Below are 27,284 nucleotides of genomic sequence, written 5' to 3' on the forward strand. Positions count from 1 at the left end.
GAGGCATGTGTGGGAGTAACTTAACTTCAGCAAATAAAGTGTTTTTGTATAATTACAATAAACTTAGTCTACACTTTCTACCTTACTGATGCACAATATGCAATTACAGGATGGTGAACTACTGGCTAAACTATTTCTTTACCCAAAAGAAGAACAATTGTGTTTGAGCATATATTAGGTTTTCAGAGTCACCAGTGGCACACAATTTTTGCTTATAACTCTGTTTGAATCATTGTCACAGTCTGGAGGACACAGTTTACATATCCCATTATTTACCACAATTAATAGTGATGTAAAATAAAATTACTAGATATGGAGCTATTCAAACACATCTTATCAAGAGTGTGGTCTTTCAATTTTAGACTATAATTTCTTCATTTTACGTTCATATTTTGTCAGACAATTTCTACATGCAGAAATGATGAATCAATGTACCATGGGCAACATGTGACAAGTCTGACAGAAAGTCAAACATTACCAAGGATGATTTTAGGAGCAAGTGTTCTTATGCCCCAGTGACAGATGTGTAAAGATGTTATTGAAGTTGAAACTGAGCCATCCACAAATCTGCATTTCTATCTTTGTGTGTGCATTTCTGGGATTCAAAATATCCTTACAGTCTCCCTCTATTTGTCTTTACTTTGTGTCTGGCACTGCCCCAAGCACTTATACTAATCTATCTCCATATGGTAGATCTCTCACAAGTGCAAACACACACTTGCACGATCCATGGGCCAACCCAGAAGAGCAAATTAGTTTGGTGATATGTGGAAAGAGAAGTCAAAAGGAAGCATGTGTAGCCTCAGCCGGGCTGAACACCAAACACTTTGACTTCACTATATTTGTTCCTGAGCTTTATTGAAATACAGAATGACTCCCTGCAGAGTTTCATAGCAGGTTCTTTACAATGCAGTAATCAAGGACAAGGGTATTATCACCACACAACATGCAATTGTATCCTTGTGAAACACTGTGCTAAGCTATGAAACCCACATCTACACTTACAGTCAAATTCAAAAACCCCTGCTCACTCCCTGCTGTGCTCCCTGCCTCCCTCTCCACCACCAGAAGGAACTCACGTGGCGCAGGGCGGCACGCCATCACCCTGAGGTTCACAAGACTCCGACTCCTCCAGCGGTGGGCACTCCGCCCCCTCACCCACAGGGAACTGGAGAACCTGTCTGCTCCGAGTGCGATTTCCTCTGGGTGACTCAGGGTCCAAGCAGGTTTTGGAGCAGGGACTCCAATCGACCCAGTCGGTAATCTGGCAGTCTTTGGGAAGGACGCAGGACTGGACAGTGAGTGGTAGATCCCTCAGTGTGCACAGGCTGGGAAAGGATAAAAAGATAAAGTGTCAGAAGGAAATGAAAGAGTAATATAAAGGTTATCCATAATCGGATAAAAGATAATGTCATTCCATGTAAAATTTTTTAGAAAGAAAACATATATTTTTTAGGAAAATATCTAATTAGTATTCTGACTTTTATTATGACTGTTTACAGTCATAATAATGCAATACATGCAATACTATCAAAAGCAAGACTATCAAGAAGGAATTAGTAAAACCATTGACACACCAGTTTAAACCCTGGGTCAAACATACTGCATGCCATATATTTTACATTGAAGTCTTTATTGATTGTATTGTTTCAAAAATGCAATTTCAACTTGAAGTCTGTTGACTTTTCAGACCAACTTGGAACTCCATCAAGACTACTAGAGAGGAATATGCCTTATTTTGAGACCTAGATTCAGTCCAGCCCATAACCCCCAATAAAAAACACAACGTCCCACTTTCACATGTTATTTTTGCAGATGAAACAAACAAGATACAATATGTTGAATAGTGGGCATTGAAGGTGTCGGTAGGCAGAATATTATCTCTTTAAACAAAGCCAGGGACTAGCTGTCTCTTTATGCTTTGCTAAGCTAATTAGCTGCTGGCTGCAGTGCCATATTTAGCAAATACACCAATCAGCCACAGCAGTAAAACCACCTGCCAAATACTGTGTTAGTTCCCCCCTGCCGCTAAAATAGGGGCATGGACATGGAACCTCTGGTAGTGTGCTGTTGTGTCTGGCAGCAGGACATTGGCTACAGATCTGTCGGGTCCTCTGTGGATCGTGCTTGTTCTGGTGAATTCTGCAGATGCTTTATCATATTGGTATCGGGCTCTTTGTTGTGTTCCTCAGACTGTTTTGGAGCACTTTTTACAGTGTGGCAAGGTGCATTGTCCTGCTGGGATAGGCTGCAGGTGGCATGGAATTGGGTGTTTAGTCTGCAACAGTTTTTAGATGAGTGGTAGTAACACCCGCATGAATGCCAACACCGAAGGATTTACGAGCAAAACATTGCATTGTAATGAGATGATCGATGTTACTAACTTTACCTGTTGGTGGTTTTAATGTTGTGGCCGATAAATTTAAGATAATTTTAATAATTTCAATAAAATAAAACAAAACTAAAGCAACTGCTTTAGATAGACTGACTGATGCATAATCATTTCACTACTGCACTTCTTCAAGAGTGATGCACTTAGAAACTTGGTAATGCCTCACTACAGTGAAGTCAAAACCTTCAGTTCCCTCTGACTGCCATTTTACTGTCAATGTGCCAAGATGTCTTACGGTTTTAAGGTTTTTGCATCAACAGAGCAACAGATATGACACTATGTATGACGTGCAAAGCTTTGAACTGCCTGCCCTTCACTGATGTCACACTGTCATTAGTTGCTCTCATTTACATACAAACTGCATAATCAATTTCACATTAAGAGTAAAAGAGGAAGTGGCTTGGCATGGTGTGTGTGTGTGTGTGTGTGTGTGTGTCAATAAGTTTTAAGTGCTAAGACAATGAAAACAACCTCTGATCCGTCATTCACATGCATCTTTTGATCATCTAAACAGCATTTAGATGTAATGAATAACCCGTCCTCTATGGGTCCCTTCCAGATCATTAGAAATTTGTTCTAACTAAAGCCGACTGCTTTCTGCTACTCAGTCTGGATGTCTCTCCCCTTGAGGCAATGCAGCTGACGAGCTATTAGTGCTAATTACAGCTCTGCTTCATTTAGAAACCTCTCATTTAGACGTTGCCACCACACTTCACCTCCAGCAAGTCAGACTTTGGGTATAAATCAGGAAATGTATGAGCTGAGTATGAGCTGTGTTTTATTCTTCTTCTTCTAACTCCAGTGTCTTTGCAGATTAAAACACCTCTGCAGTCTTTGAAGTGGTACTGAAATGACACTGTCAAAAATCTTAGTTTTGCTTTTCTGCCAAACACACTTGGTATGCCGGCTCATTTTGCTCCGGAGGAAAACAATAAGGAATTTAAACAGCGAATGTGATGCACTGAGGGTGATGGCTCGATTTCCTGTCTCAGATGGAACTTCTTGTGTTTTAAAAAGCCCCTAATGCAGCCAATGACCCATTTTCTCTGCAAGCGGATCCTTTGAGTCTTCGCCGTTTGTTGTGTGCATGCCCGAGCATTTTTTGTGCAGATTTTAAAGTTGCAAAGAGAAGTCATTATTTCTTCATCTCAGTCATTCAGACAGAATGGGGACACAATCATTCTCTATTTAAATAAGTAAGATGATGTCTGAAAAAAGCTCATTTTTAAGCCTGTAGGTTTTACAGTTACTCGCAACAATGGACTCTGTGGCTTCCCGACAAGATACAGGCAGTCAGAAAGTCTCAATATTGCAGCACTTGTGTACTCATTACTTGAACTGCATTCATCAAAACAGTACGCCTCTGAAATGGTCTAAAAACATGATTCTATGTGGGTCAAGTGATTAATGAATCCTTTTTACAACTTTAGAGCCTTAGAGAGGAAATAGTGCCAAAAAAGATAAGACACAAAATGAGTTCACTATGTGTGAATCTAAGCATGAAATGCAATGATGTAATGTGATACATCCCAACACTGGCACAGGAAAAATTTTAGGATGCAAACCTGGTGAACAAAACAGATGCAGAAGTCTGAGTTATAAGAAAGTGGCCTGTTTGGGACGAGGTGAGGACTGCGGAGAAAGGAGCAGCCCACTGACAGATGTTCATCAAACAAAATTAGAAATGAAGTGAGCAAGATGTTCGGAGAGCGGCTGGCTAGGATATGACTGGCTTTCTGCTTCACTGGGAAGTTTGTTCCACTTTTCTGAAAGTGGCAAAAACAACTATGAATATTTTAGAACAAGAAATAAACAAGTCAAGGATTAATATTTATGCTCCTAAGGGCATGTGAGTTGTTTTCACGGTTCCTTTGAAATATTTGATCCCAGTCACTGCTGAGAGCTCGGCGCAAACAAAGCATTAATGAATAGATTTAGTACATAATTGATCAAATCTTAGAGTACAAGTGGCGTGTGACAGAAATGTGACATGAATGGAGGCATGCTCGACTGACACTGTCACTGATTCTTTCTAGGAGATCAGAGACCTTATGAAAGCCCCAAATTCAAGTTTCTAGGGAACAGCAATGGCATTTCAAGTTACAGTCAGTCGAGGAACAGAGAACAAGATGATAGATCCACAGACACAGCTCTTTAGAAGAATAGCTGATTAACTTACAGTTATGTAATAAAGTCATCAGAGGTTTATTAGGCAAAACATCAGTGCATGCGTAAAGAATTGTTGATAACTACTTGATGTTTCACCAGTTTCATCGCTGTGATCTACAGCTTTAATTAGTTAAACTGTCTAAAAAGCAGACATCTATGGACTTGTAACATTTTTGTGAACTCTGAATTTAAAATTTTACCAGAGGATATATTCTAATAGTCCAAAAGGTTCAGTATATTCCTGATCCATAATCGGAATCATCGCAACTATTTAGTGAGGAATCCACATCATGTCATGCACTTTTGTGATTTCACCATGGAAATGCACAAGCAGCAGCGTGTAAGAGTTTTCAAGGATCTCCGTCAACGTGACCCAACCTTCATGTCGAGAGCAGAGGTGGGGCCCAACAGTCTCCAAGACAGAAGAAGACACAAGTTGGGAGCAAACCAACAGTATGCTCATCGTTTTCTTCCACATCCACTAAATTTATCTCCCAGGATTAAACCATCAATGTCAAACACAAATTCTCTTGTAAACAGGGGAGAGCATTTGGCATAAATGACCTGAATTCTGCAATAACAATTGGGTCCTGCATCATGACGACACACCCACTCCCAGTGCACTGAAAATGAGCACGTTTTTGGTTGCACAAACACAATTGTCACTCGTCATCTGCCCTGCTCAATAATTTTGTTCCCGTGCAATTTTTTCCTCTCTTCCAAAATGAAATTCAAGCTTAGGGGTTGCTATTTTCACATGGTGGAGGAGATCCAGTGTGTGTAGCAGAAGATGTTTGAAGCACTATGTTACCAATAAGTGTTTAAAGTGTGGCTGGAGGGCTGGGAGCAGTGTATTCACTGCCCAAGGTGACTATATTGAAGGTGATAGAAACCAGATTTAAAGAGGCTGAATTTTTCACTAAAGTTATGCTTAAGAATTGTTGGAAATGATTGTTTTACATGTTAGCACCTAATTTTACATGTTTAAATGACCATAAAAGCAGAAATTCAGAATTACAAATGGGCTTTTTAACAAGCGCACTGTCAAACTCTTTATGTTTTGATGAGTCATCACATCACATTGCAGAAGGGAGTCATTTCAGCCTCATTTCACAGTTTCTCATCATGGTGCATTATTGTCTTTGTGCATTTTGTCCAAACTCCACATTGTCAAAACATCAAGTCCTCATTTTTTAAAAAATGAATTTATGTATTTCAGTGCCCAAATAATCCTCGTTCAATAGACATACTCAAGTGTAGAGATCCTAAATAGGATTGCACTGATCCACTTTTTTGAGTTACATGTAAATTAGAGTAAGTCCTACGGCAGTACTTAAGGTGGTGGCAATCTCCAATGTTTAGTTACCTGTTATCTGTTGTTGAGAAACTCTGTGGGAGGAACTTTTTTTTTTGTTGTTGCCTTTAATATGTATAGGACAATGGAGACAGAGACAGGAAATGTGTGTAGAAGAGTGGAGGAAAGACATGTAGTAAATGGGCCATGGGCTGGATTCGAACCCATGACCGCTACGTTGGGGACTAAAGCCCCTGCTTTTAGGTCACCTGCTCAGCCAATGGAGCTACGACACTTTTGACATCAGCACTGCATTGACATCTACTGAGTGAGTGAGTGAGTGAGTGAGTGAGTGAGTGAGTGAGTGAGTGAGTGAGTGAGTGAGTGAGTGAGTGAGTGAGTGAGTGAGTGAGTGAGTGAGTGAGTGAGTGAGTGAGTGGGAACTGAGAGCCATTTCATGTATCTTATTTTCAGTCAGACAGTGTGACTTTGTGGCTGACAGCAATAATAACGCCAGTGCAAAAGGTTAGATCCCACTTGGGTTTACCGCTATAAAAGGAAGCACTCATATACTTACAGCATGTATTCTGGTTAACAGTATCCCCTGAAGGTGTAATTCACTGACCTATTCAAGTAATGATTTGTTTGATGCAGGTTAAAATTTGGTATTTTGATACAGCTCAAAATTACCAACCTGTTTTATCCTTTATGCAGAGATGGAATGGGACTCTATCTGGCCAATTTCTTTATTTACCGCTTAGCCTTATTAACTTGACTCTTGAATCACACATGATAATCCCACGTTTCACTTATTTTTAGTGTTGTGCAGCCATGCAGACATTCTTAATTTTTTTTGCAAACTGTACAGTTTACTTTAACCTTAAAATGCAGAAAACTAACCTTGTCCACATTATCCATGACTTCATAGCTTTGCAAGAAAAACATCTTTTGGGTAACGTTTTGAGTGACGTTTCATTTGCTCACTTTTTCACGCAGTATATGATTAGACATTCATTCATTCAAAACCACAGAGCAAAACATCGAATAGTGCCTTATTTTGAAGAGCACAACACAAAGCCATGGCTAAGACTGATCTCAAGCCATAAAAGGAGTTTTTCCTTTGCCACTTCCATCCTCGGAAGTTGACATCAAATACACTGTACTGACAGCAGTGCCTCATTGCTCTGACAGCACGGCAGTGACAAAGACGCAGCTGATAAACATCCTCCCCTGCGTGTCACCTCTTGACAGGAAGAGGAAAAAAAACTCAGGAGGACAAATTTGGCATCATGCTCAGTGGTTAGAAATCCACTGTCTTAAGGAGCAGTACACCTAAAGATCAAAGCTACACAGAAACACATGGAGCAGCTGATGTACTCACAACAAATGAATGCATATAAATATGCGATCATAGAGGGAAACATACAGAAAATAGACACAGATTACAATACTGCTACTAAAGACCTGTAAGAGAAGAGATAATGTCCTTAAGCACTGCCTAAGAATGGAAGCTGAAGTGGTATATAAGAGCACTAAGGCAAAACAAAAAAGAAAGAAGTGCATAATTTCTACTGTCATACTAATATAAAAATGTTGCAACTCACTTGCGTCCCATAGCGCTCCCATTCCTGTGCATGCAGATCACCTCCCTGGTCTGGTAGCCCATCTGGATGTCCCAGAAGGGACTCTCTTGCCGGTTGAGGCGGTTCCTGGTTCGTTTCTTCTGGATAAGCTCCCTGGTCTCTGGATCTTTGACTCCTGCTCGCTCCCTGAGCCCTGGACCTTTACCTTTCCTGCGTTTGACTTGCCGTGTTGTCCGAGCCTGTGGGAGGGCGCAGGGGCTCCACGGTCCAACCCTGAGGCTGTACACACCCTCCGGACCTGTGCAAGGCCCCGGCTTACAAGACTGGAACTCAGTTAGGTTGGGACAGATAGAACCTCCAAAAAGTGGCGGAACCAAGACACTGCGTACTCTGTTCCTGAGGCCTGTTCCACACGTTTTGGAGCAGGATGTCCATGGCGAATACTCGGAAACCACACAATCCTGAGGGCAAGGGATCAAACATGCCTGCTCCAGGCGAGGCTTGGGCTCAAAGTACTCACAGATGGCATCCTCTGCTGGGGACCCATCTGACTTGAGTATGCAGCCTACCTCCCGCGTCTGAATGCCCTCTTCGCCTCCACTGCATGTGAACAGCCGTGGAGCCCCAAAGGTCCTTGCAGATACTGGCACACACTCATTCCAGGCACCCAGTTTCCAGTCATAAAGGTCCTTGTGCCAGTCACACACACGGAAACAGTTTCTCTGGTTAGAGGGACGCTGGACCTGGTCACAGTTGGTGTGAAGCGTCGTCCAGCCGTCTACATGGGCACACCAGACTGCCCGGCTTTGGCTGCCCCCCGGGCCACAGTCGCTGCCCATGCATCTTCCCCATGGACCTGGGAAACAAATGAACAGGCTCAAATTACAATGAGGAAACATGTAAAACAATAAATCTCAATAGAGACAGTGCGGCCCACTAAAATAGACCTGAGAGGAAATCCAAAACGCAATCAAGATGCTGCACAGAAAGAGGTGAAACATCCTCTCATCCTAATGTTTCCTAATTGTTGTTGTTGGAATTGTTGGAAACTGGAAGAATGATGCTTCTCAGATCTGAAAAGTCCAAATATTGAGCAAGGTTGTATTGCACTGAGTTAAAACAAGACAAACACCTGTGGTTATGGTGGTCAATAATGCCACATGAAATGTACTTTTTAAACAAAAATTCATAAGGAACCATCAAATATTTCAAATCTTACAATACTAAAGCAAGACTGACCTCTTTCTGACCTGCTGTCAATAGAGGAAAAAGCACGTAATGCATCTTCAAGGGTGACACAGAAAATTCACATACTCCTCTAATATGGTCCTTGATGTAAAATGTGTTGAAAAGCTGTTGGCAAGCCACAGCAGATGATGTGTGAGTGCAGGAAATTTGCCATATCGAATAAAAATAATATGTCACCTTGCTTTTGTGTTACACTTGGGTCAGACACAGCGATTCTTAGTGCATGGTAAAAACTGTGTGAGTGCTATGGGGGTGGGGAGGAATGATTAGGTAATATAAATACAATGTGCAACAGTGGAGATTATGGGTGATCAAAGGGAAGTGTCTGAAAGCCAATTTACAGGGACTGTGAGTTATCTGTGGCATTTATCAAGCTCTATTGGCAACTGGCAGAAACTGCCACAAACATCAATAAATGTATTTCACCGTACACAAGTCTCTGGCACAGCTTTCTCTTATCCCCACTTACTAACTGCATTTGAGATTCAACAAACAGTGTGAGAGGAGGACCGGAGAAGTGAAGAGGTTGCCATACAATTGTTTTAAAATGAAAACACACTATCAATACTTGACTCAAGCATACCTGGCTTTCTAACCTTTAAGGATAAGGCTGAAGATATTCTCTCTGTTTCTTTTTGTCAACAAATCCTATTAAAAGACCAAAATAATGGCTCGATTCTGCTATCAAATACATCTGTTGCTGTGTAGCTAAAGCCTGGTTGTGCTTATTCCTCTGCAGCATAAAGCTCTATTGTTGTCAAAAAGACGTCAAAACACATCAGTGAGCTACACTGTTGCTTTGCAACAATGCAACAATGAACTTAAATACCCACTAGCAATCCTAATGTGTTTATTAATCCACTGCTGACAATAGTCGCCAGTAAATTCACTATTTATTTGTGCTTGAGAGATGTTTAATAAACAATATGGCATCCAGCATGGAATGAGATATCTGTGACCCATTTTTTTAAGAATTACATGTTCATTAGGAACCAGCAGGCTGTGGACTGAGTTCCACAGATAAAGAAAGAAAATCTCAAAGTACTGAGAAATTCACACATTCTTTGTTTTTCATTAGATAGGTGGACAATAAGAGAAGCATAGACTACTAGCAGAAACTGTAAAAACTAAAATGTCTGTTTTCCTGATCATCCTCAAATCTTGTGTTACTATTTTGATGGAAAACCCTATCAACCCCATGTGCAGATAGGTGCCTGTTTTGTTTTATTTAGTTTTGTTTAGATCTGAGCTTAATTTACCTCTATGGTTGTCGACTGAAACCCCAAAAACTCATCTGTGCCAAAATGACATATTAGGGAGTGTTGTCCATGAATTAATCCCTGGCCTGAACCCCTTTAGAACTGAAATATGTAATACTTCTGGCTTCCTTAATCTGTTTAAGTTATTGCATTTTTATGTCAATGTTCCTCACAGCTTCATTCTGACATACTCACCAGTGAGTCATGCACATGATGATGATGATGATGCATCTTGTAGCATAATAGGAAACATCCTATGGACATGTTAAAAAACTTAAAAATTTGATTTTCACTGGTATTGAACTATAAAGCTGAAAATCTAATACCGCTATGGCTTACTTGAATGAAACATTTTGCTAAATGCTATGAAAACAGAGAAATAATGAACACGTACTTTACTACAAATTCGATTTTAGCCACCAATTTTGCGGTTTAGCCTTTGTAACATTTCAGTCTACAGCTGAACATCCGTCAAAAGGAGTAAAATAAAGACCATGGGAAGTAATTTTGGGTTTCTTCCGAACAAAAATGTGAGCTGACTCCCTGAAAACTGTCTTAACCCAGTCAGCCCAACTCAGCCTATACTCAAAGCCATTTGAAAAACACTAATTAACACAGGGTGCCTGTACTCTGGCTGTATTATCCAAAGGCTATTGATACTACAAGGGAGAAGAAATCAAACTAATTGGGAAGCTTCACATTTCAACTCACATTAACCTCTTAGCTAATTGATTGTATTAGCATGTGCCCCGGAGCTGACTGGACCCTTAGTGGAAAATGGGCAGTATGAATAAGGGCAGCTCTTCTTGACCCATGGCCAAGTAAAAATCATGCCTGGCAGACAATCAGGAGCATGTTTCCCGCAATGACTGCCTCTGTTGAGGCAGCTTCTAGTCTTGTCAATGATCTCATCTGCTGGTAGATCTAAAAGGATCTATCTTCAGCTAATGTGATGCTGCATTCACAGGCTTACCCCTCAATGTTTCGACACACTAGATCAATGTTTGATGATTGAGTGATCTCTGTGCCTGCCGGGCATCTATAGCTCCAGATCACATCATGCCATGATACAGTCACTCATCTGTAGAAACTGTGAATTAAGAACCATATTCAGTGGGTGAAATGCATTTAGTATTCCCCACAAAATTCCTTAAGGTATTAGTCTATGTCCATAAAAAAATTGTGTGATGTTTATTTTTAATCCAATAATAGAAAAATGTGACTTGGAAGTTTTGCCTCTACAATACAAACTGATAAAGACAGAGGGTGTTATCTCGAGAGCTGATATCGAGTTTTCAGGCAGGGAAAGAAAATGCAGTTGAGAAAATGCTCATCCAAAACCTAAAATGCAGCAGAGTCTGACAGGCTCTCAGATACCGAAATAAAACACCTCCCACCCAAATCTAATCCATCCCAGACAGAAGTTATCTCCTCCAAGACTATTGTCTGGCACAGTCCCTCAATACTCCTCCAGCTCAGGAATGTGGACTTAAACAGGTTCTCAGTATATACAGGTCAAAAGGCTTGGCGATTTGCAACCTGCCTGATCTAAGAAAGTACAAAAGGAGACTTGTCTGATGCTGCATCATGTCTTCTTATGTGTCTTTTTTAGTTTCTCACATAGCAAAAAAGGCATTGATATTACCATGTGGCATATTACAGATATTTTGCTATGTGAGTTCAGTTTTCATGTTTGGCCACAAGACTGAAGCTTCGCCTTTTTTTCTCCCAAATGTAAATCAACGCGAAGCCCTGGCTGCCTACAGCTAACTTTTTAATATTGCATGAAGTCTGACAGCACCATTTGACATTCCAGAAACAAACTGTGTTACACCTCCATTAATCAGATATCTAGCAGAAAGCATTCAAAGAATTACCAGTTACTGCCACTCTACTGTCCATCATGTGTCCTAAAAAAAAGTAAGATAATGAGTAATCCTCTGACTTGGAAATCGGAAGTACGGTGTTTTCAAACCAGTGGTCATGAAAAGCTGAGTTGGTTTTGATGATGATCCAGTTCTTTCGCATTCACTAGGCCAATCATTTTATTGTTTCCACGTATATGTTATTTGGCTGCAAAATCTAATCAAGAAGACAAAGAAAAAGCAGAAACCTAGATTTGCCACATTTCCATCTTGGTAAAACTCATGGAGTTCCTTGCATTGATTGCATATATAGAGCTCAGAGCTGTGCAATCTAAATGTAAATTTAGTTTGATCATAAAAATGCCTTTTCTTTGTCTGATCATTATTATATCTGAGTGAATTTTGCAGGAGTTACATTCATGTCAGATTTCATGTAAAACAGGCAGCACATTAGGTCAAAAGTGTGCATAACTCAATCAAAATGAGCTAACACTACTATTCAGCCAAATAAAGAATTTACATTGAGAGAGAAAGCGCTGAAGTGTATTGTGTGTGTAAATTAGAGGCCCACCAGTACAGTTTAATGAGGACCAACACTGATTCCAATGATTAGTAATCACAGACATCAATACCCGGTCTTGGTGCAGTAAAAATCTGGGCGTCAAAATTTATGTAAAATAATGCAAACTCTAACAATATTGGTGAATGTTTAATATTGGATCAGATATTCAGCCAGGCTGGTAATGGGTCAACACCCAAGGGTAAAATGAAATTTTAAGAGTATATGATTTGCTTTTGGCGACCTGTCTATGGCACATCCTGATGTTGAACAATAGCATGCTGGGATTGGCTCCAGCCCCCTGCGACCCTGGATGAGCACAAGATAAGCAGATACAGAGATTAAAGTCCCTCTTGTTGATTAAACCCCTAAAAATTCCTCTGTGTGTATCAAATTTATTTATTTAGAAATTCTTTCTCCATGAAAATAATCCCCTTCAGCCTGAACATGACATAGATGCAACTTTAAACAGATCTACTTAGTTCATGCCCCTCTCTCCACTCAAACCTCTACTACTCGCTGCAGCTTGAGCACACCTGCTGACCTTCAACTCTGCTTTAACACTGTAAAACTACTCTAATGGCAAGTTATAGCACTGCCGTAATTCAGCTACACATGTACAAACTTCAAGATGAATAAAGACAGATTGATTTGTTCCTTATGTTTGCTATGCATGACACGCTGGAAGCCTGATTCTGTGCTTTGAAGACTGTCATCAGTATACTGTTTTAATTTGGAAATGCTCAGCCATGGCGTTCACTGATTGTTTTATTCATAATTCCAGCGTACAAATAACACCATATGGAGATATAAACAAGGTTTTAAAAAAACAAATTTTTAACAGAGTTTTTTCAATCGATGCAACATTTTCATTGGCTACTTCAAATTAAAACTATATTCAAAAACAGCAACTCCCTCAAGTACAACTGGAGTATTGACAGAATAATAATGATAAAACAACACTAATAAAATCTCAACATTTGCATAAGTAAACACATAAAAATGAGACAATCTGCTCAAAACTGACTATGTGGTACTACTGGCTTTACAAGACAGAAACTTGTTGTGACTTGTTGGACGTTAGTGCTCTACCAAATACCTACTGTTTATATTATTTGCTTCGGAAGGAAAATTAATCAATTCATGCACGTCTGGAGCAGTGACCTCTGTCAAAGAGCTCATGTTTGTGCTGTACTAGCTGTCACAACACCACAGTAAGACGTGAGCAGCGCTCAAGAAATAGGAAGGAATGGTGGCCAGTATATAGGAGGAACAGGGGTTAAACAAATGACCTGTTTACCTCTTTTGACAACAAATCTATGAAGAAAACTGTGATAAGAGCAGAATACAATATTACACCAAGTTATTAATTTCGAAACAACAACTAAGCTGGATAAATTGACTGATAATTACAGTGCAAACTAATTAACTGCTAATCAATCACGACTAAACCTTCAAGGACTATACTAATAACTACAGAGTTTAAAAATGTGAAATTTTGGACTCTTGATATGAAAACCAACTGGCAAGTCACGCTGACTTCTTTCCTCTCATAATGTGTTCACACAACATGTAGTCATCATATGCAGTAGTCATGGAAATAGAATTCTTTCTTTAGAAGTACATATGTAATGTCTGCTACGAAGGGTGTGTTACTCAAAAAAATAAAAGATTACAATGATGAAAATCTATCGAATTGAGGCAGAAATCCTGTATAGTGATGAGGTAACATCAAAGTATCATTTATGTTGCGTCATGTATATTTACGTTATGCCAAGTCATTCTAATAAAATAGCTACAAGTAATAAATCAGTTGACTGCCCATATTGTTACTGTAGCATACAATATTTCACAAATGTAATCATGGGGAAGCCCAACGGTGTATCTGTGATCAAACAGTCACATTAAAGTTTTTGTGCTCTATCCACAGACTACACACAACCAGTCAAAAGTTTGGACACCCCTTCTCATTAATGTTTTTTCTGTATTTTCATGACTATTTACATTGTAGATTCTCACTGAAGGCATCAAACCTATGAATGAACACATGTGGAATTATGCAGTAAACAAAAAAAGTGTGAAATAAGTCAAAACATGTTTTATATTTTAGATTCTTCAAAATTGCCACCTTTTGCTTTGATTACTGCTTTGCACACTCTTGGCATTTTCTCCATGAGCTTCATGAGGTAGTCACCTGAAATGGTTTTCTATACAGCGGGTAAAGAGATATGATGATGATGATGATGATGATGATGGTGATGATGACGATAAAACACAGCGTTATCATTCAACAAAACCATGAGTTTCTTTTGGTTTGAACATTGTTGTAAATATTCGGGATAATGTAAGTGCAAAAGTCATTTTTAGACAATTTAATTAAAATATCACATATTGTACCTTAAAGAGTAATGCAGAAGCAAAGTGCTCAGTTCCTTCCACATGCATTAAAGTCAGAAAGCTGTTAATGAAGACAGAAAAACTGAAAAGTTCTCAAAAAGAAAAGGAAATTTCTGCAGGCACTTTTATCAAACTTACTTCAATCATAATACAATTAGCTATTCTTTGTTTAACTCAGGGCCCCAATGGAGCCCTGAACAGGCCCTATGGGAGTCCTTGGGCCTCTAACTGTGGATCTTTCCTTTTGACACTATACAGTAAGTGGAGTGTAATATCCTCTCTGTCGAGGTGAGAGTCTGATCTCTGACTGGGCCTCAAGTGTCTGTTTAATGAACAGCTTTGCTGTCCCTGCAGGGTCAGCTTCACTAATGAATGGGCCACAGTCTCTCTCTCTCTCTCTCTCTCTCTCTCTCTCTGCTTGTGTTTGTTTATTATTTCTGTAGCACTCAAAATCAGGACCTTTGTCTTGACTGGGTCAGGGTTCATCTCTGCTGTCTGGCTGCCGCTTTTTTGTAATGTTATAGCCAGCAGATGTGTCTTGACTTCAAATTGGTCTATCTCGCTGTCATTTATAGCTATATTACAAAAGACCTGATGAGATACGGGCTGATTTTCTGCAATTAGTAAAATATACTTTATGTAAAACACTGCAGGGTCAGTGCAGTGTAAGAAAAACTATTCCACCCTTTATGGAAATTTCCCTGCACATGAATAATGTCAAAACTCCTACAGTATGTTGTCAGAGTCCATCTATATGCTGTAGAGTAATAGGAAGCAGCAGTCTGAAGGGTAAACGTGAGTTAATATATATACTGTGTAAGCCTCTGATCTCTATGGATTGGCTCTCCCACACAGTTCTGTCAGTTGTCAGACTACATCAAAGCTTGGAAAGACGATTTTACAGATATATATTTTATGGACGTGGCTACTTACAAACAAGCCCTCTTTTAGCATTTTGATAGTATTTTAGGGTATGTAAAAGCATGACAGAATCACCCAGAAGCTCTAGGGAGGCTCTTTCCTTGATTAGGAGAACATGAATGGTGCTTTAAGTGTGATGCAAACATTCCTGAAAAGTGATGCATCAGTTCCACAGCAGTACAGCAAGATGTCCGTTTGATTATGTACCCTTTCTTAGTTTCAAAGCTCACACATTGTGTTTCAAACTGCTCTATTCGTGCTGTTTGAGTTGTTTAAAAAAAGCACATTTCTAAAAGTTCAACTCTCTGTAGCTTCACAGTTTAGACAGAATTAACCATGTGAACTACAATGCAGTAATTGCATGTTTGCATAGCCTTTGGGAGAACTAAGCATTAACACATTGAACTTGCCATGTTGAGTCACATTAGGCTCAGCGGTGCATTTGTTTGCCAAAAGCTACAAAACAAATCTGGTGCGCATGAGGCAGGGGCCAACTGTGCATTGTTATTGTGTTTAGAAAACAGAGCTGGCTATAAATACTTTTCCCACACAGAAAATATTGCCACTCACATGATGATATCCCTTGTGAGTACGGTCAAAAAGCCACTATTAAGCACTGGATGGAAATTAAGCCTTTGGTCATAATGGGCGACAGCAAACATCAGAGGTTAGCGTGGAAATGCGCAAAAGTTACAGCAGAAAGAAAGAGGACCAGAGGCTAATACTTAACATCTGAAGGAATACTTTGAGCAGCTTAGCATTCATGGATGATTGTTAACCCTGGCCTGCATTCAGTGTGATTGGTGCCCTGGGCTGTGCGACACTAAGCCACATTGACTAAAGCTCTCCGCTCGTACTTGATCTAAATTTCATTAGCTGTAATACCATGGTTGTGCCTGCATGGTGTGAAGGAGCTCCTTTGATGACTCTTTATTCATCACGTCCGGCACATAACTGCAAAGCCGACATTTCAACAAGTCACACAATGTCAAATAGTCCTCTTCATTTTTATCTGTGCTTCTCTCTGCATTCAGTAGCTGTATATTCTGTATCACAATTTAATAACAGCAACTGGGTGCTCCAGTTATTTAACATGCCTATTAACCCTATGAGCCCGAGGGTACTTTCGGGCTAATTTCACTACCTTTGCTATTTAAGCTCTTGTCTTAAAGGAAATACATGCTGTATCTTGTTTTCCTCAGAATAGTCTGAGTATCATGCCATTGTTGCGTTTTTAAATGTATCTCACATTAAATGTTTGCAGCAGACATTTCTTTTTAGAATTATTTAGGGGACATTGTTTGGAACCTGTCAATACTAGGATTATGACAGTAGGATACTGGATACCATAGAAATCTCCAACTAGCTGCTGTTATTCATATTTATTCAAGTCTTAGCACACAGTACCCTACTGCAGAGGTGGCAAACTAGGCAAATGTTGCCCTCCCAAGCCCAAACTAGGTGCCCCAAATGGCAACTTTGCCTTTAGTCACTCAGAGTCTAGAACTGCCAAGAGCAAATCCATTAAGTTAAATGTATTTTTATCCAACAGATGTACGTAATGTCAGTCTTATGTTGGAGACAATGCAGATATCTGCTGTCATTTCAAAACTGCACAGAATATCATGGAATAGGTTAAGTTCTGCTGTTTATTTTCAAATATGGTAGGCGTAAGTTATGAAATGAAAGGGACTTTGTGACGTATTCAATGGAGAAGCAAGACTGTGAAAATGGGTGAGGACACTGGTACTTTGCAGAAATTTGATCGGTCTTCATGACATGATTACCTCAGTATGTGCAAATATGCAACAAGCGTAAATATAAAAAGTTCTGACCTTTCTGTGATATAATATCGATATATCTAGATATTAACATATCTATGCTGCGACAAGTTCATGAGTATTTCAAATAAGAGTATTGGGTGTGGAGATGGAGGCAGAGCTGGATGTAGGTTCTAACTTGACCTTTTTTTTTGTTTGTTTCTCGCCAACACACAGACAAGCAACAAACATTGCTGTAAAGACCATGTCATGCCGTATTATTTTATGTGGGCTACTTCTTTCGGCTAAAAAAATAAAATGAAAAAAACTTTGAGAGAAATTCAACCGAGAAGCAGGGATCTCTCTATATCAATGTGCCACTGACTATTTTTGATTATTCTTGATATTGTCTGCTCATATGACAGGCCTAGGGATCTACAGCTTTAATACACCTACTGCTAAAAGATGATGCTGTAGAAAACTAATGCAGTGAGAATTTGCTCAGAGCACGTTCACACTATTTCATGTGTCTTAAAATAATTTTTCACAAGCTCATATGTGCAATGGCAAATTATTGGTTTTATAGGGCTGAAACTAACAATTTTACTCAATGTTGAATAATGTGTAGATTATTTTTTGAATAAGGCATTAGTTGTTTGGTTTATAAAATGTTAGAAAATGGTAAAAATAATGTTTATATGTGTTTTCCATAGCCGAAAATGTCCTCAGATGTCTTACTTTGTGCACAACCCAAAAAATATTTTGCTTACTACCATAGAGAAGGAGAGGAACCAGAAAACATGCATAGTTAAGAATCCGGAATAAGAAGATGTAGACTTTTTTCTTAAAAAATTACTAATATTGATTAATAGACTATCAAAATAGTTGGTGATTCATTCAATAGTTGACAACTGATCAATGATTCTATTAGTCATTGCAGCTGTGACTTGCAGTAATCACTCTCCTTTTTCACAGTGATTTGGAAGACATCCTCTCCAGGTTTAACCATCCACATCCTAAAATAAGAATTCAGCAGTCAAATCAAGTCGGTATCTTCAGCAGTTCTTTTTTAGTATAAAATTGACATTCATGAGGGTGAGCAGCATAATCATGTTTGCAAGCATCTGGAGTTTAGCTGAAGCAAAAAGACATGACAAGCAGCAGAAGAAGCCAAAAGTGAGGAGCAGAACTGGAAGACTAGGTTGTTGTTCTGTTGTTTACAGATAGGCTGTGTTTTTCTGTTAGCTCATAAACACCCCCAGAGGATGGAGGAGTGACAAGATAAATTAAAGAGAACACGCTCCAGTCCTAAAAACACCCACATGCTCGGTAGTGATGATACCGCTATTGGCAACATCAATGAAATTCTCCAAATTCTTCAAGTCGAGGGGTCAGGAGCAGACAGAGGGCCAGAGAGAAACACCTGCAGCTTGTAATGGTGCACTGTTTGTTACCACAACAGCAACAACACAAAAGGATCTGACTTTAAAAGAGCCATTCTGGCTTCACCATTTAAATTGTCTGTGTCAGTGTGCAACTAAAACACATTGTTACAGCCCTAAAGCAGGTGGTCTGTCAGGAAAAGTGTCAAGAATGTCAGTGGCTAAAGCATAAATAAACACCACAATATTCCTGTACACACTTTCATATTCCTCTTCTGCCCTGGAAATGACACGCATGACTGACAAATCTACACTCATACAACTCTTGAGTGTAACAGTGAAAAGAGAATGACAGCAATGACAACGTAACACATCGCTGCACACAAACACAGCAAAACGGCAGGTTTCCTTCCCACACAAACTCTGACAATCATGAAAACTTCACAAGAAATATAACAAGAATTATCTTGTAAATTTTTATCTTACAAAGATGTATGTGTACTCTCTTATCAGAGATTAGTGAAAAATTTAGTCTCTCGCACTTCGTTGGTCATACTGTGCCAGTATTACTAAAATGAATAACTTCCTGGCTCCCCTTTGCACCAGCTTGCTAGTCTTCAGAGGGAAGGCTTTATGAAGTGTAGCTGAGATTTTCCTCCTTTCAAATACACAAGCCAAACACATACTGTACATCAGTAGCTCCCAGACTGCAGGGTGCTGTCAAGTGTTTTGATGCTACACTGCTTGCAAAGTGTGAACAAGTCTGGGTAGAACTGTAAGGTAGATGTTATTGAGACGATGAGCCAACAGCTTTGCCCTGAACTAAGTGGAAAATATAACGTATCTCGCTACAGACTGCTGTCTGCTGATAATCAAACCTTCAGCCTGGTGTTTGACCTGTGGTGCTGTCTGAGCTCATCTCCGCAGTCAGTATTTCCACTCACATCTCCACCTGACTGTAGACGCTTTCCCGAATAGAGGAATATTTTACGCTCCCCTCGAAGAGGTTTTAACCAGCAGCAAAGGAAAATCATCAGAGTTAAAACGATAACAATTGAGACATTTTTGTGCATTGAAAAAAGAATAAATTAATGGATTTCTGTCTAATAAGGTAACACAGATTCATTGCCATTACTCTCACCAGCAGATGCATTCTGAGCCAGGAAAAAACCCTGGATTGTGACTGATTGAGCTCTCTGCCTCTATATTTTCCTAATAAAAAAAGCTTTGTGTTTTCCCCAAAACTGAGCTTAATTACTGCAAAAAGGTAAAAGGTAATAAATCAGTTAATCAAACAGCTGTCATCACCCACTGAGCTGAATTGTGTTCATGACAGATTTTAATTGATGTTGTTTAGTAACTTCAGTGTACAAAACGTGGAACACAACTCTGAAACTTTTTACGGAACATAAGACATTTTTTGGCACCATCTTAGTGACATTACTCACAGGGATGACATTGCTTTTTATTTTTATGCAGATGATACACAGACATACATACTGGGTGAAGTCAGAGAACCCTAAAAGCACTGCCGCCTTAAAAATCTTGGAACAGACAACCCAACAAATCTATCTTGTTCCACTGTGCAATCACACCACCATCTGCTAGAAACTTAATGCAATGTTTAACTGTCGATCCATATAAGCAATGTCATCCAGTCTTGCTTCTAAAAACTCCTGAAATTTGATTTTTACCGATACAAAATCCATCATACGTTCATTTCCTCTTGACTGGATTACTGCAATAACCTCGTCGCTTGCATAAATCAGGAAATCAATTAATGAGCTTGAAATTGTACAAAATGCAGGCAGAGAGACATTTAACACTGACTAAGAAAAGAGACCACATCATGCCCCTTTTAAAGTCCTTCACTGGCTGCCAACTGGTTTAAAAATTGATTTTTTACACTCAACAAATTACATAACATTTCTGAGTTCCTCTACCCTGATCAAACTTCACACGGTCTGAGGTCATAAGCATTACAGCAGCATTCATATTCAAACAGATCAGGTACTTGCTTGTTTTCTTTTTTTTTTTTATATGAGTAGTGCTAGTATTTGTAGCAATGACATTCATGCAAATATTGTGGCTCTTAGTCTTTTGCTGTTTCAATTGAATTTTTTTCTTTTTCCTCTCTAAAGCACTCTCTAATGGCTGACTTTCATAAATGCTACACAAAGAAATGATTTGATGTAATCGTATTATCAGAAAAATAATAAAGTGAAATAATCCACCACATCGACTTCCACACTCTTATTTTCTTGCTATACAAAGAATACACTATCTTCTGCACTGAGCATTGACATTAAATGATGAGGCATGGAGTCATTCAATATGGTCATAATTATAGGATAATAAGATGCATGATACAATACTATTTGAAGGCCTCCATGTCCATTGTGTTGCGTTTGCGTCGCACACAAGTTACATTAAGGGACTTTCGGGTCGCCGTGCTATGACGACTCCACCCACGATGAGGTTATATGGAAAAACAACTAAACCGAGACGAGCCGAATGAAGTACAGTAGTGGCGAGTCGTACCGCGCCGAGTAGGTGCTTATCGAAATGCGGCTAAACAGCAGAGCATCCTGGCCTAGTGCTATGTCACTGACTGTATATAAAGATGTACGAGCTCTTTGTGACGTCACCCACAGTTTCAGTGGTTTAGAAGTACAGTGTGGTGCCCAACTCCACCTAACTCCAAGGTAGCCCAAACATGAGCAAATAGTGAGCAACGAGATGAGGAGAGGAGGTGAAGCGGGCCATGGACTATACGGTGATGGCATCCACCTGTTACTCAAAGTGGTTACACCCAAAATTGTGTGTAAATTGAAGCCTTAATACAATTTAACCCTCTGAACCCCAAGTAGTATTTTTTTTTTTTTTTTTGCAAACCAAGTAAACACTGGGTTGTAGTAAATATTCAAGGATGAGCATCTCATGCTGTGCTGCAGTACTCAACATGCAAAGCTTTTGTGAGGAAAATGATCTAATGGTGACAGCATGGTGACAGCACTGGTGTTTGTCCACAATGTATAGTGGCCAGTTTCACTAATGAGGGAGTAGTTCCTTCTTTAGAAAGCATGGTAGTACACAAGAATCTGCTGATGATTTTATGACAGGGAGTGTGACTGGCAGGAGTTTTGTTGTTCTCATTTGCTGAACATGCCTGTTTGCTGAACTGAAAACAAATTGCTTCCATCACAATTAAGTTTGATGCTTAGGCATGCATATAATCCAGAGCCAATCTTAATCACAGACATAAGAAACACGATGTTTTCTTCACTTCAACTTTCTAAGCAGAAACTGAGTGGAAAGGTAAAAAGAAAGAAAACTCAAGACACAGGACTGATAGTAATAAAGTCCCCAGAATAAACTTAAAGGCTGTGGCAGGGAAAATATACACCCTGCATTTTAAGTAGACACTGAAGAGAAAATAGAAAAATAACAGTGGCCACAGTTGTCACTGTCAAGGTAAAAATAAATGCGGGTGTGCACTGTAGCAAACTGTTTCATCTTTATTTACCAAGAAATGAATGCTCTTGTTCTGCTGCGAGGTGATACAAGCATTCTAAACACAAATACACCCCAGAGTTGTCCAGTACAACCTGAATCTCTACCACTGGCCACTGAGCAGCTCCGCATGCCTGGTTTTGTTTACTTGTTGACACAAATACAAGCTGACAGGCCCATGGATGTCTTCCCTAAAGGGGTGTGATAGTTTGGCAAAGGCTATGGGGGTAGGGAGATGAGGGTGAAGGAAGTTTCAGTGCCACACAGGGAGTGTCAGAGGCTCGGTGAATGTGGTCTGTGGATTAAAGCCTCTGGTCTGTGAGACACTGCACTGCCAGCTTTTACAAGAGCAGCAGTGACACACACTGTTCAAGGCATTTTACTGTGAGCAAGAAAACCACAAAAAGAATGATAAGTATACCCAGTGGGGATGCTTGCTTTCCCAGTGGATGGTATTCTCCTAGTCGGGGTGTGGTATTTCATCTCCATCTCTCGGCCTAAGAAACATGCAATATGTATGTGACTGGTTGCAGCTATTTGAGGACAGACACAACAACAAAGACATGATGACATGCTGCAATGCCGAGACCAAACTATTTGTCAGCCAGGCATCCTCCCTAAACCACGCTCCCAATCTGACATCCATTTCCCTGCAGTTTATGATATCTTGTCCACCCCCGTTGTGCAAGGGGGTGGACACAATATCATGAACACCTGTGCAATGCAATGGAATCCAAAACAACATGCCTGGAAAAACACACCTCTGTGAAGCAAGTGATGTTTGATTTTTGTTGAAGCTGGCTGAGTGGGAGAGGCAAATATATGGTCATTTTTGAATCCGTCCGTTTCTTCAGACTGAAACCGTAACTTGAGCTGAACTGATGGATCAACACGTCTCGGCTGTCATGACGATGAAAGAGAATGTGCTCTTTTAAAAAGTATGTGGGCCAGATTTACTGACAAATAGTATCATGAAAATGTGTGCTGTAATTTTTCTGGAGTGTATTTGATTGTATTCTGTTTATACTATATAGTACCTGCATAAATGAAGCAACAGCTCAGGACAACGGCTCCTTGAATAACTTCACCAACATAGGGATCTTGATTACAAAATACTTCCTCTAGCAACCTCCACCTGTGAAATACTGCTACCATTATACAAAATACTCATCAAAAAAGCCTGATATTATAATCTTTTGCATTCACCTAGTTGTGAATGCAATAGAAGGCAATTTACACATCCATGGTGAGGAAGACAAATCAAAGAGACACTATTAATGGATTTATTTCTGTTATACTCAGCACATAACCATCAGTTTCCGGGTTATGACATAAAAACTCCTAAAAATGTCAATAATCACCAATCAAAATCTCTAAAAAAGTTTGTTGCACCAAAATAAGGTTTAAAATAGGGACATTCTGACCCTATTCTCAAGACCAGGTTTTGGAGTTGATCACCTGAATTTTAAAATGTTCAGTTTTGTCACATCCCAATACCTGGCTTACATCTGTTTTCACACTGGTAATAAATAAAGCCACAAGAACAGCCATCAGATATTCTTTTGGGAGAATCACTGTCCTACTTGCACACAACTTAGTCATCATTTCTTTGCTTGGCTGAAGTCAATGAGCCTCAGTGGTCTCTGTCACAGTGCTCCTTTACAAGCTAAACTCCCATAATGCACCCTGCTTGTCTTCCTACAGCATTAAATAATAAGAGCTGCTCCACCTGGTGGCACAACCAGGCGCTGCAGCTAATCTCCAATACTTTAAGTTTGTATTATTTAGAAAAATGGTATCAAGTATCAATAGATACTAAATATCAAATGACTCAAATTGGATGGGGAGTCATAAACACTTGATTGAGACATTCATAGTTCATTTCCAAAAATTATATTTCCTGGTTATTACAAAACAGATGATTGTCATTTGTGGGGAGGAGCATGACAGGTATATTTTGGTGTTAGGAAATTCTGTCACATATTTAGAGAATTTTACTCAAAAAAACTGACAGTATTTGTCATGAAGTTTGCAGAACATGTAAAATGGTACAATTCACATGGTACAATTCAAAAACACTTTTTTATCTTAAGGATCCCACTAAGATATGGGCTAACTAGCACGACTGGGCAGTGATTAGTGTGGATTTTCGTTGTTATTGGTATTTGTATGAAGAAACAGTACCAGAAACAACCCCAGTAAGTTTGTTGCATCACGTGCAGCTGAAAACAGGTTGTTCCTGGGATTTGTGGAAATCAGCCCTGTTACACCATGTCACCAGCAAAGACAAGTTCATTTACCTTGCCATGGAGAAGCAAAGTTGACTTGAATTATCAATTCTGGAAATAATCACATCAAATGCATCTACTACATCTCTGTGGCAAAGTAATTTATGTCTAATGACAGTGTGGTAACTAAAGTGGTGCTTAGCTCCTCTTAATAAGACATGAGTTCCACATGATTTTATAAATTTTGGGGATTCTTTAAGATATTGACGATACGCTATTTTTGCAATACATTTCTATTTTTCTGTATCTTCATAGATCATGCATAAATTTGGGCTTTTATTGATGAATGATTCATGCATAAGAGTAATTCATCAATAATTCACTTTAATAAAGATACCAGCATGCATGCTGTTCTTACTATCACCATGTAAGCAAGGCGGCGCAAGATCAGAAACTTCACTCACTTTATAACTCAAAGACCAGGAAAAAAAATCTTTCTTGGGTTGAATACCATGAAACAAAACAGAAGGACAAATATAACCCCCCATGGTGCTAAAAGCAAGCGGCAGTGGCTACTTTTATTCAGATTCCTTGTGCATATTCATATTTTTAATAATAGGAATAAATAAAAGCTAAATCAAGTGCTTTATAAATGTAGTTTCTGACCACAAAAAAGTAACAAACTGAAACAAATTGAGCTACACCAAAAGAAGTATTGCAGTTTGCACGCTGCCTAGTGAAATCTATTCAGTCAAATAATTTTGGTACGTCGACCTCTGAGATATCTGCAATCATCCCAATCCAATGGAAGCAGAAGGAGCTTCTCATAGCTTTGAAAAATTACATTTCAGAAATGTAACACTCTTTCTTCTCTTTCTAGACACAATGCTCCTCTTACTCTGGATAATTCTCAGACCTCACTGTTGACAGGTTTCAGTAGAACTACTTTCAGAGTCTCTGTGAAAACTGCTGACAGAGTAACCATAGCACTCCTTCTGGAAAGACATAGTGTTGAACTTTTTAAATTGAATTTTTCAGTATTGTGAAAAAAACTAATATCTACCTTTATTGTATTATCAGAGTCAAATCTAATAAGACTCTTAAATACAGACTAAATGTATCTATAGATACTACTAGAGGAAAATGAGAAATCTTGTTTTTTAGTAATTTAGGCCAAAATGACCCTTTAACACTAACATTTCAATGAAGACAGAGATGCCACAGTATTCCTCAGGATTACCGAATTATTCTCTGCAGGAGCTGATGTTATCCTGTCAATCGGGTGTGTTTAAGACTCCCTATAATGTGTATCATTTTCTCATCTGCTGTCCAAATCCCCCTTTGGCAAAAATATCCAGCAATGAACATGTAGTAGTTGGATAATCTTTTGTATTCCTGTGGATTAAGCTCACACTGCGTGGATTTTCTTGATGGGGGATATAAAAGAAGTGACAATCTGTGAATTAATTTACATAAGTGGAAAGTGCAAGCAGCATGGAGCAAGTCTGTGTGCTTGAAAATAAATGGTGTGGGATGCACTTGCTAGAAATTGTCGGTTACAGGTGCGTCTTTTCAGTTTATCTTTGCATGCATGCCACTGTTTATCTGCATGTGTTGTTCTGTGCAGGTGCCACGGTTGCTCGGGGGGGCGGTGGCTTGATGATTTTGCTGTCACTTTATTAAGATAAATTGTCCAATCACATGGCGAGATCTCCCACCCTCAGGAGTGCCAGCATCGGGGATTAGATTACCACCTCCCACAATGCATCACGCTTTACATCACAATCCAATAGGAAAGTAACACTACAGTGGGGATATGCTGCAGCCCTGCCTGTTAAAGCGAGAGGTTTAAAATTAGCTCTGGCGATGCGCACTAAATCTCAGCAATGAGAATCTCTGTGATAACACTGTCAGGTATCAGCTAATTTCAAAATGTTCACCAATATATCAATGTGAAATTAGTGGGTGAATGTAACTAAACACTAGTTAACAAACAACTGTGCAAATAAAGGCATTGCAGACTCTAGTTACATGCTTCATGCTTTGATTTGGGTTGATTTAGATTTTATCAGAGTGAGATTCCTGTTAATAACAGATAAAAACTGTTGTGGCACACTGTGAAGGTAGCGTATAAAGCACGAGATGAGAATATAATGAAATATGACAAAAAGAATAAACTCACACGGGATATGCAGAGGAACACGACACCACTGGTAATTATTACTGCTCACTCAAGACTGATATTGTTAGTTCTCACAGCTCACACAAGCTGCTTTTAAAACAGTCTAGCAGCAATTTCATTATATCAGTGTTACGCTCAACTACAGTGAGATCCAAGTATTCCCAGACAAGCACTTCATATCAAGCTATGCATTAGGACTGGAACGCTTTCATTTTCCTGCTTCAACAAAGCTTGGAATTACAGAACAATACAATTACCATCATCTCATAATCCCATAACAATCACGTATACACTAGTACGACGAAAGACAGCTTGAGTCAGAAATTTACATCAACAAATGGGAAATAAAAGAGAGACTTCACTAAATAATAAACATCACACAGAATAAGAGAATAAAAAAATACTATGGTATTAAAAAGCAGTGTGCAAAAGTTTTAGGCATTATAGATGTTTAATTAATTACATAACTCACAAAAACCACTGGGGATTTGTCTAAGCAGACAAAAAGTTAGACTCCCAAAGAACTATCTAG

General features: G+C 39.3%; 1 protein-coding gene across 1 annotated transcript in view; it reads right to left on the reverse strand.

The window, feature by feature from the left end:
* The window catches only part of LOC111566140 (thrombospondin type-1 domain-containing protein 7A), a 176,240-nt gene that overhangs the window by 107,963 nt on the left and 40,993 nt on the right, over nucleotides 1-27,284 (reverse strand). The window contains exons 2-3 of the mRNA XM_055013863.1: nucleotides 7,460-8,294; nucleotides 1,080-1,328 (exon numbers count right to left, since the gene is read on the reverse strand). Coding sequence (XP_054869838.1) covers nucleotides 1,080-1,328; nucleotides 7,460-8,294 — 1,084 coding nt within the window. The remainder of the gene's footprint in view (nucleotides 1-1,079; nucleotides 1,329-7,459; nucleotides 8,295-27,284) is intronic.

The sequence above is a fragment of the Amphiprion ocellaris genome, chromosome 9 (assembly GCF_022539595.1).
Source record: "Amphiprion ocellaris isolate individual 3 ecotype Okinawa chromosome 9, ASM2253959v1, whole genome shotgun sequence".
NCBI lineage: Eukaryota > Metazoa > Chordata > Actinopteri > Pomacentridae > Amphiprion > Amphiprion ocellaris.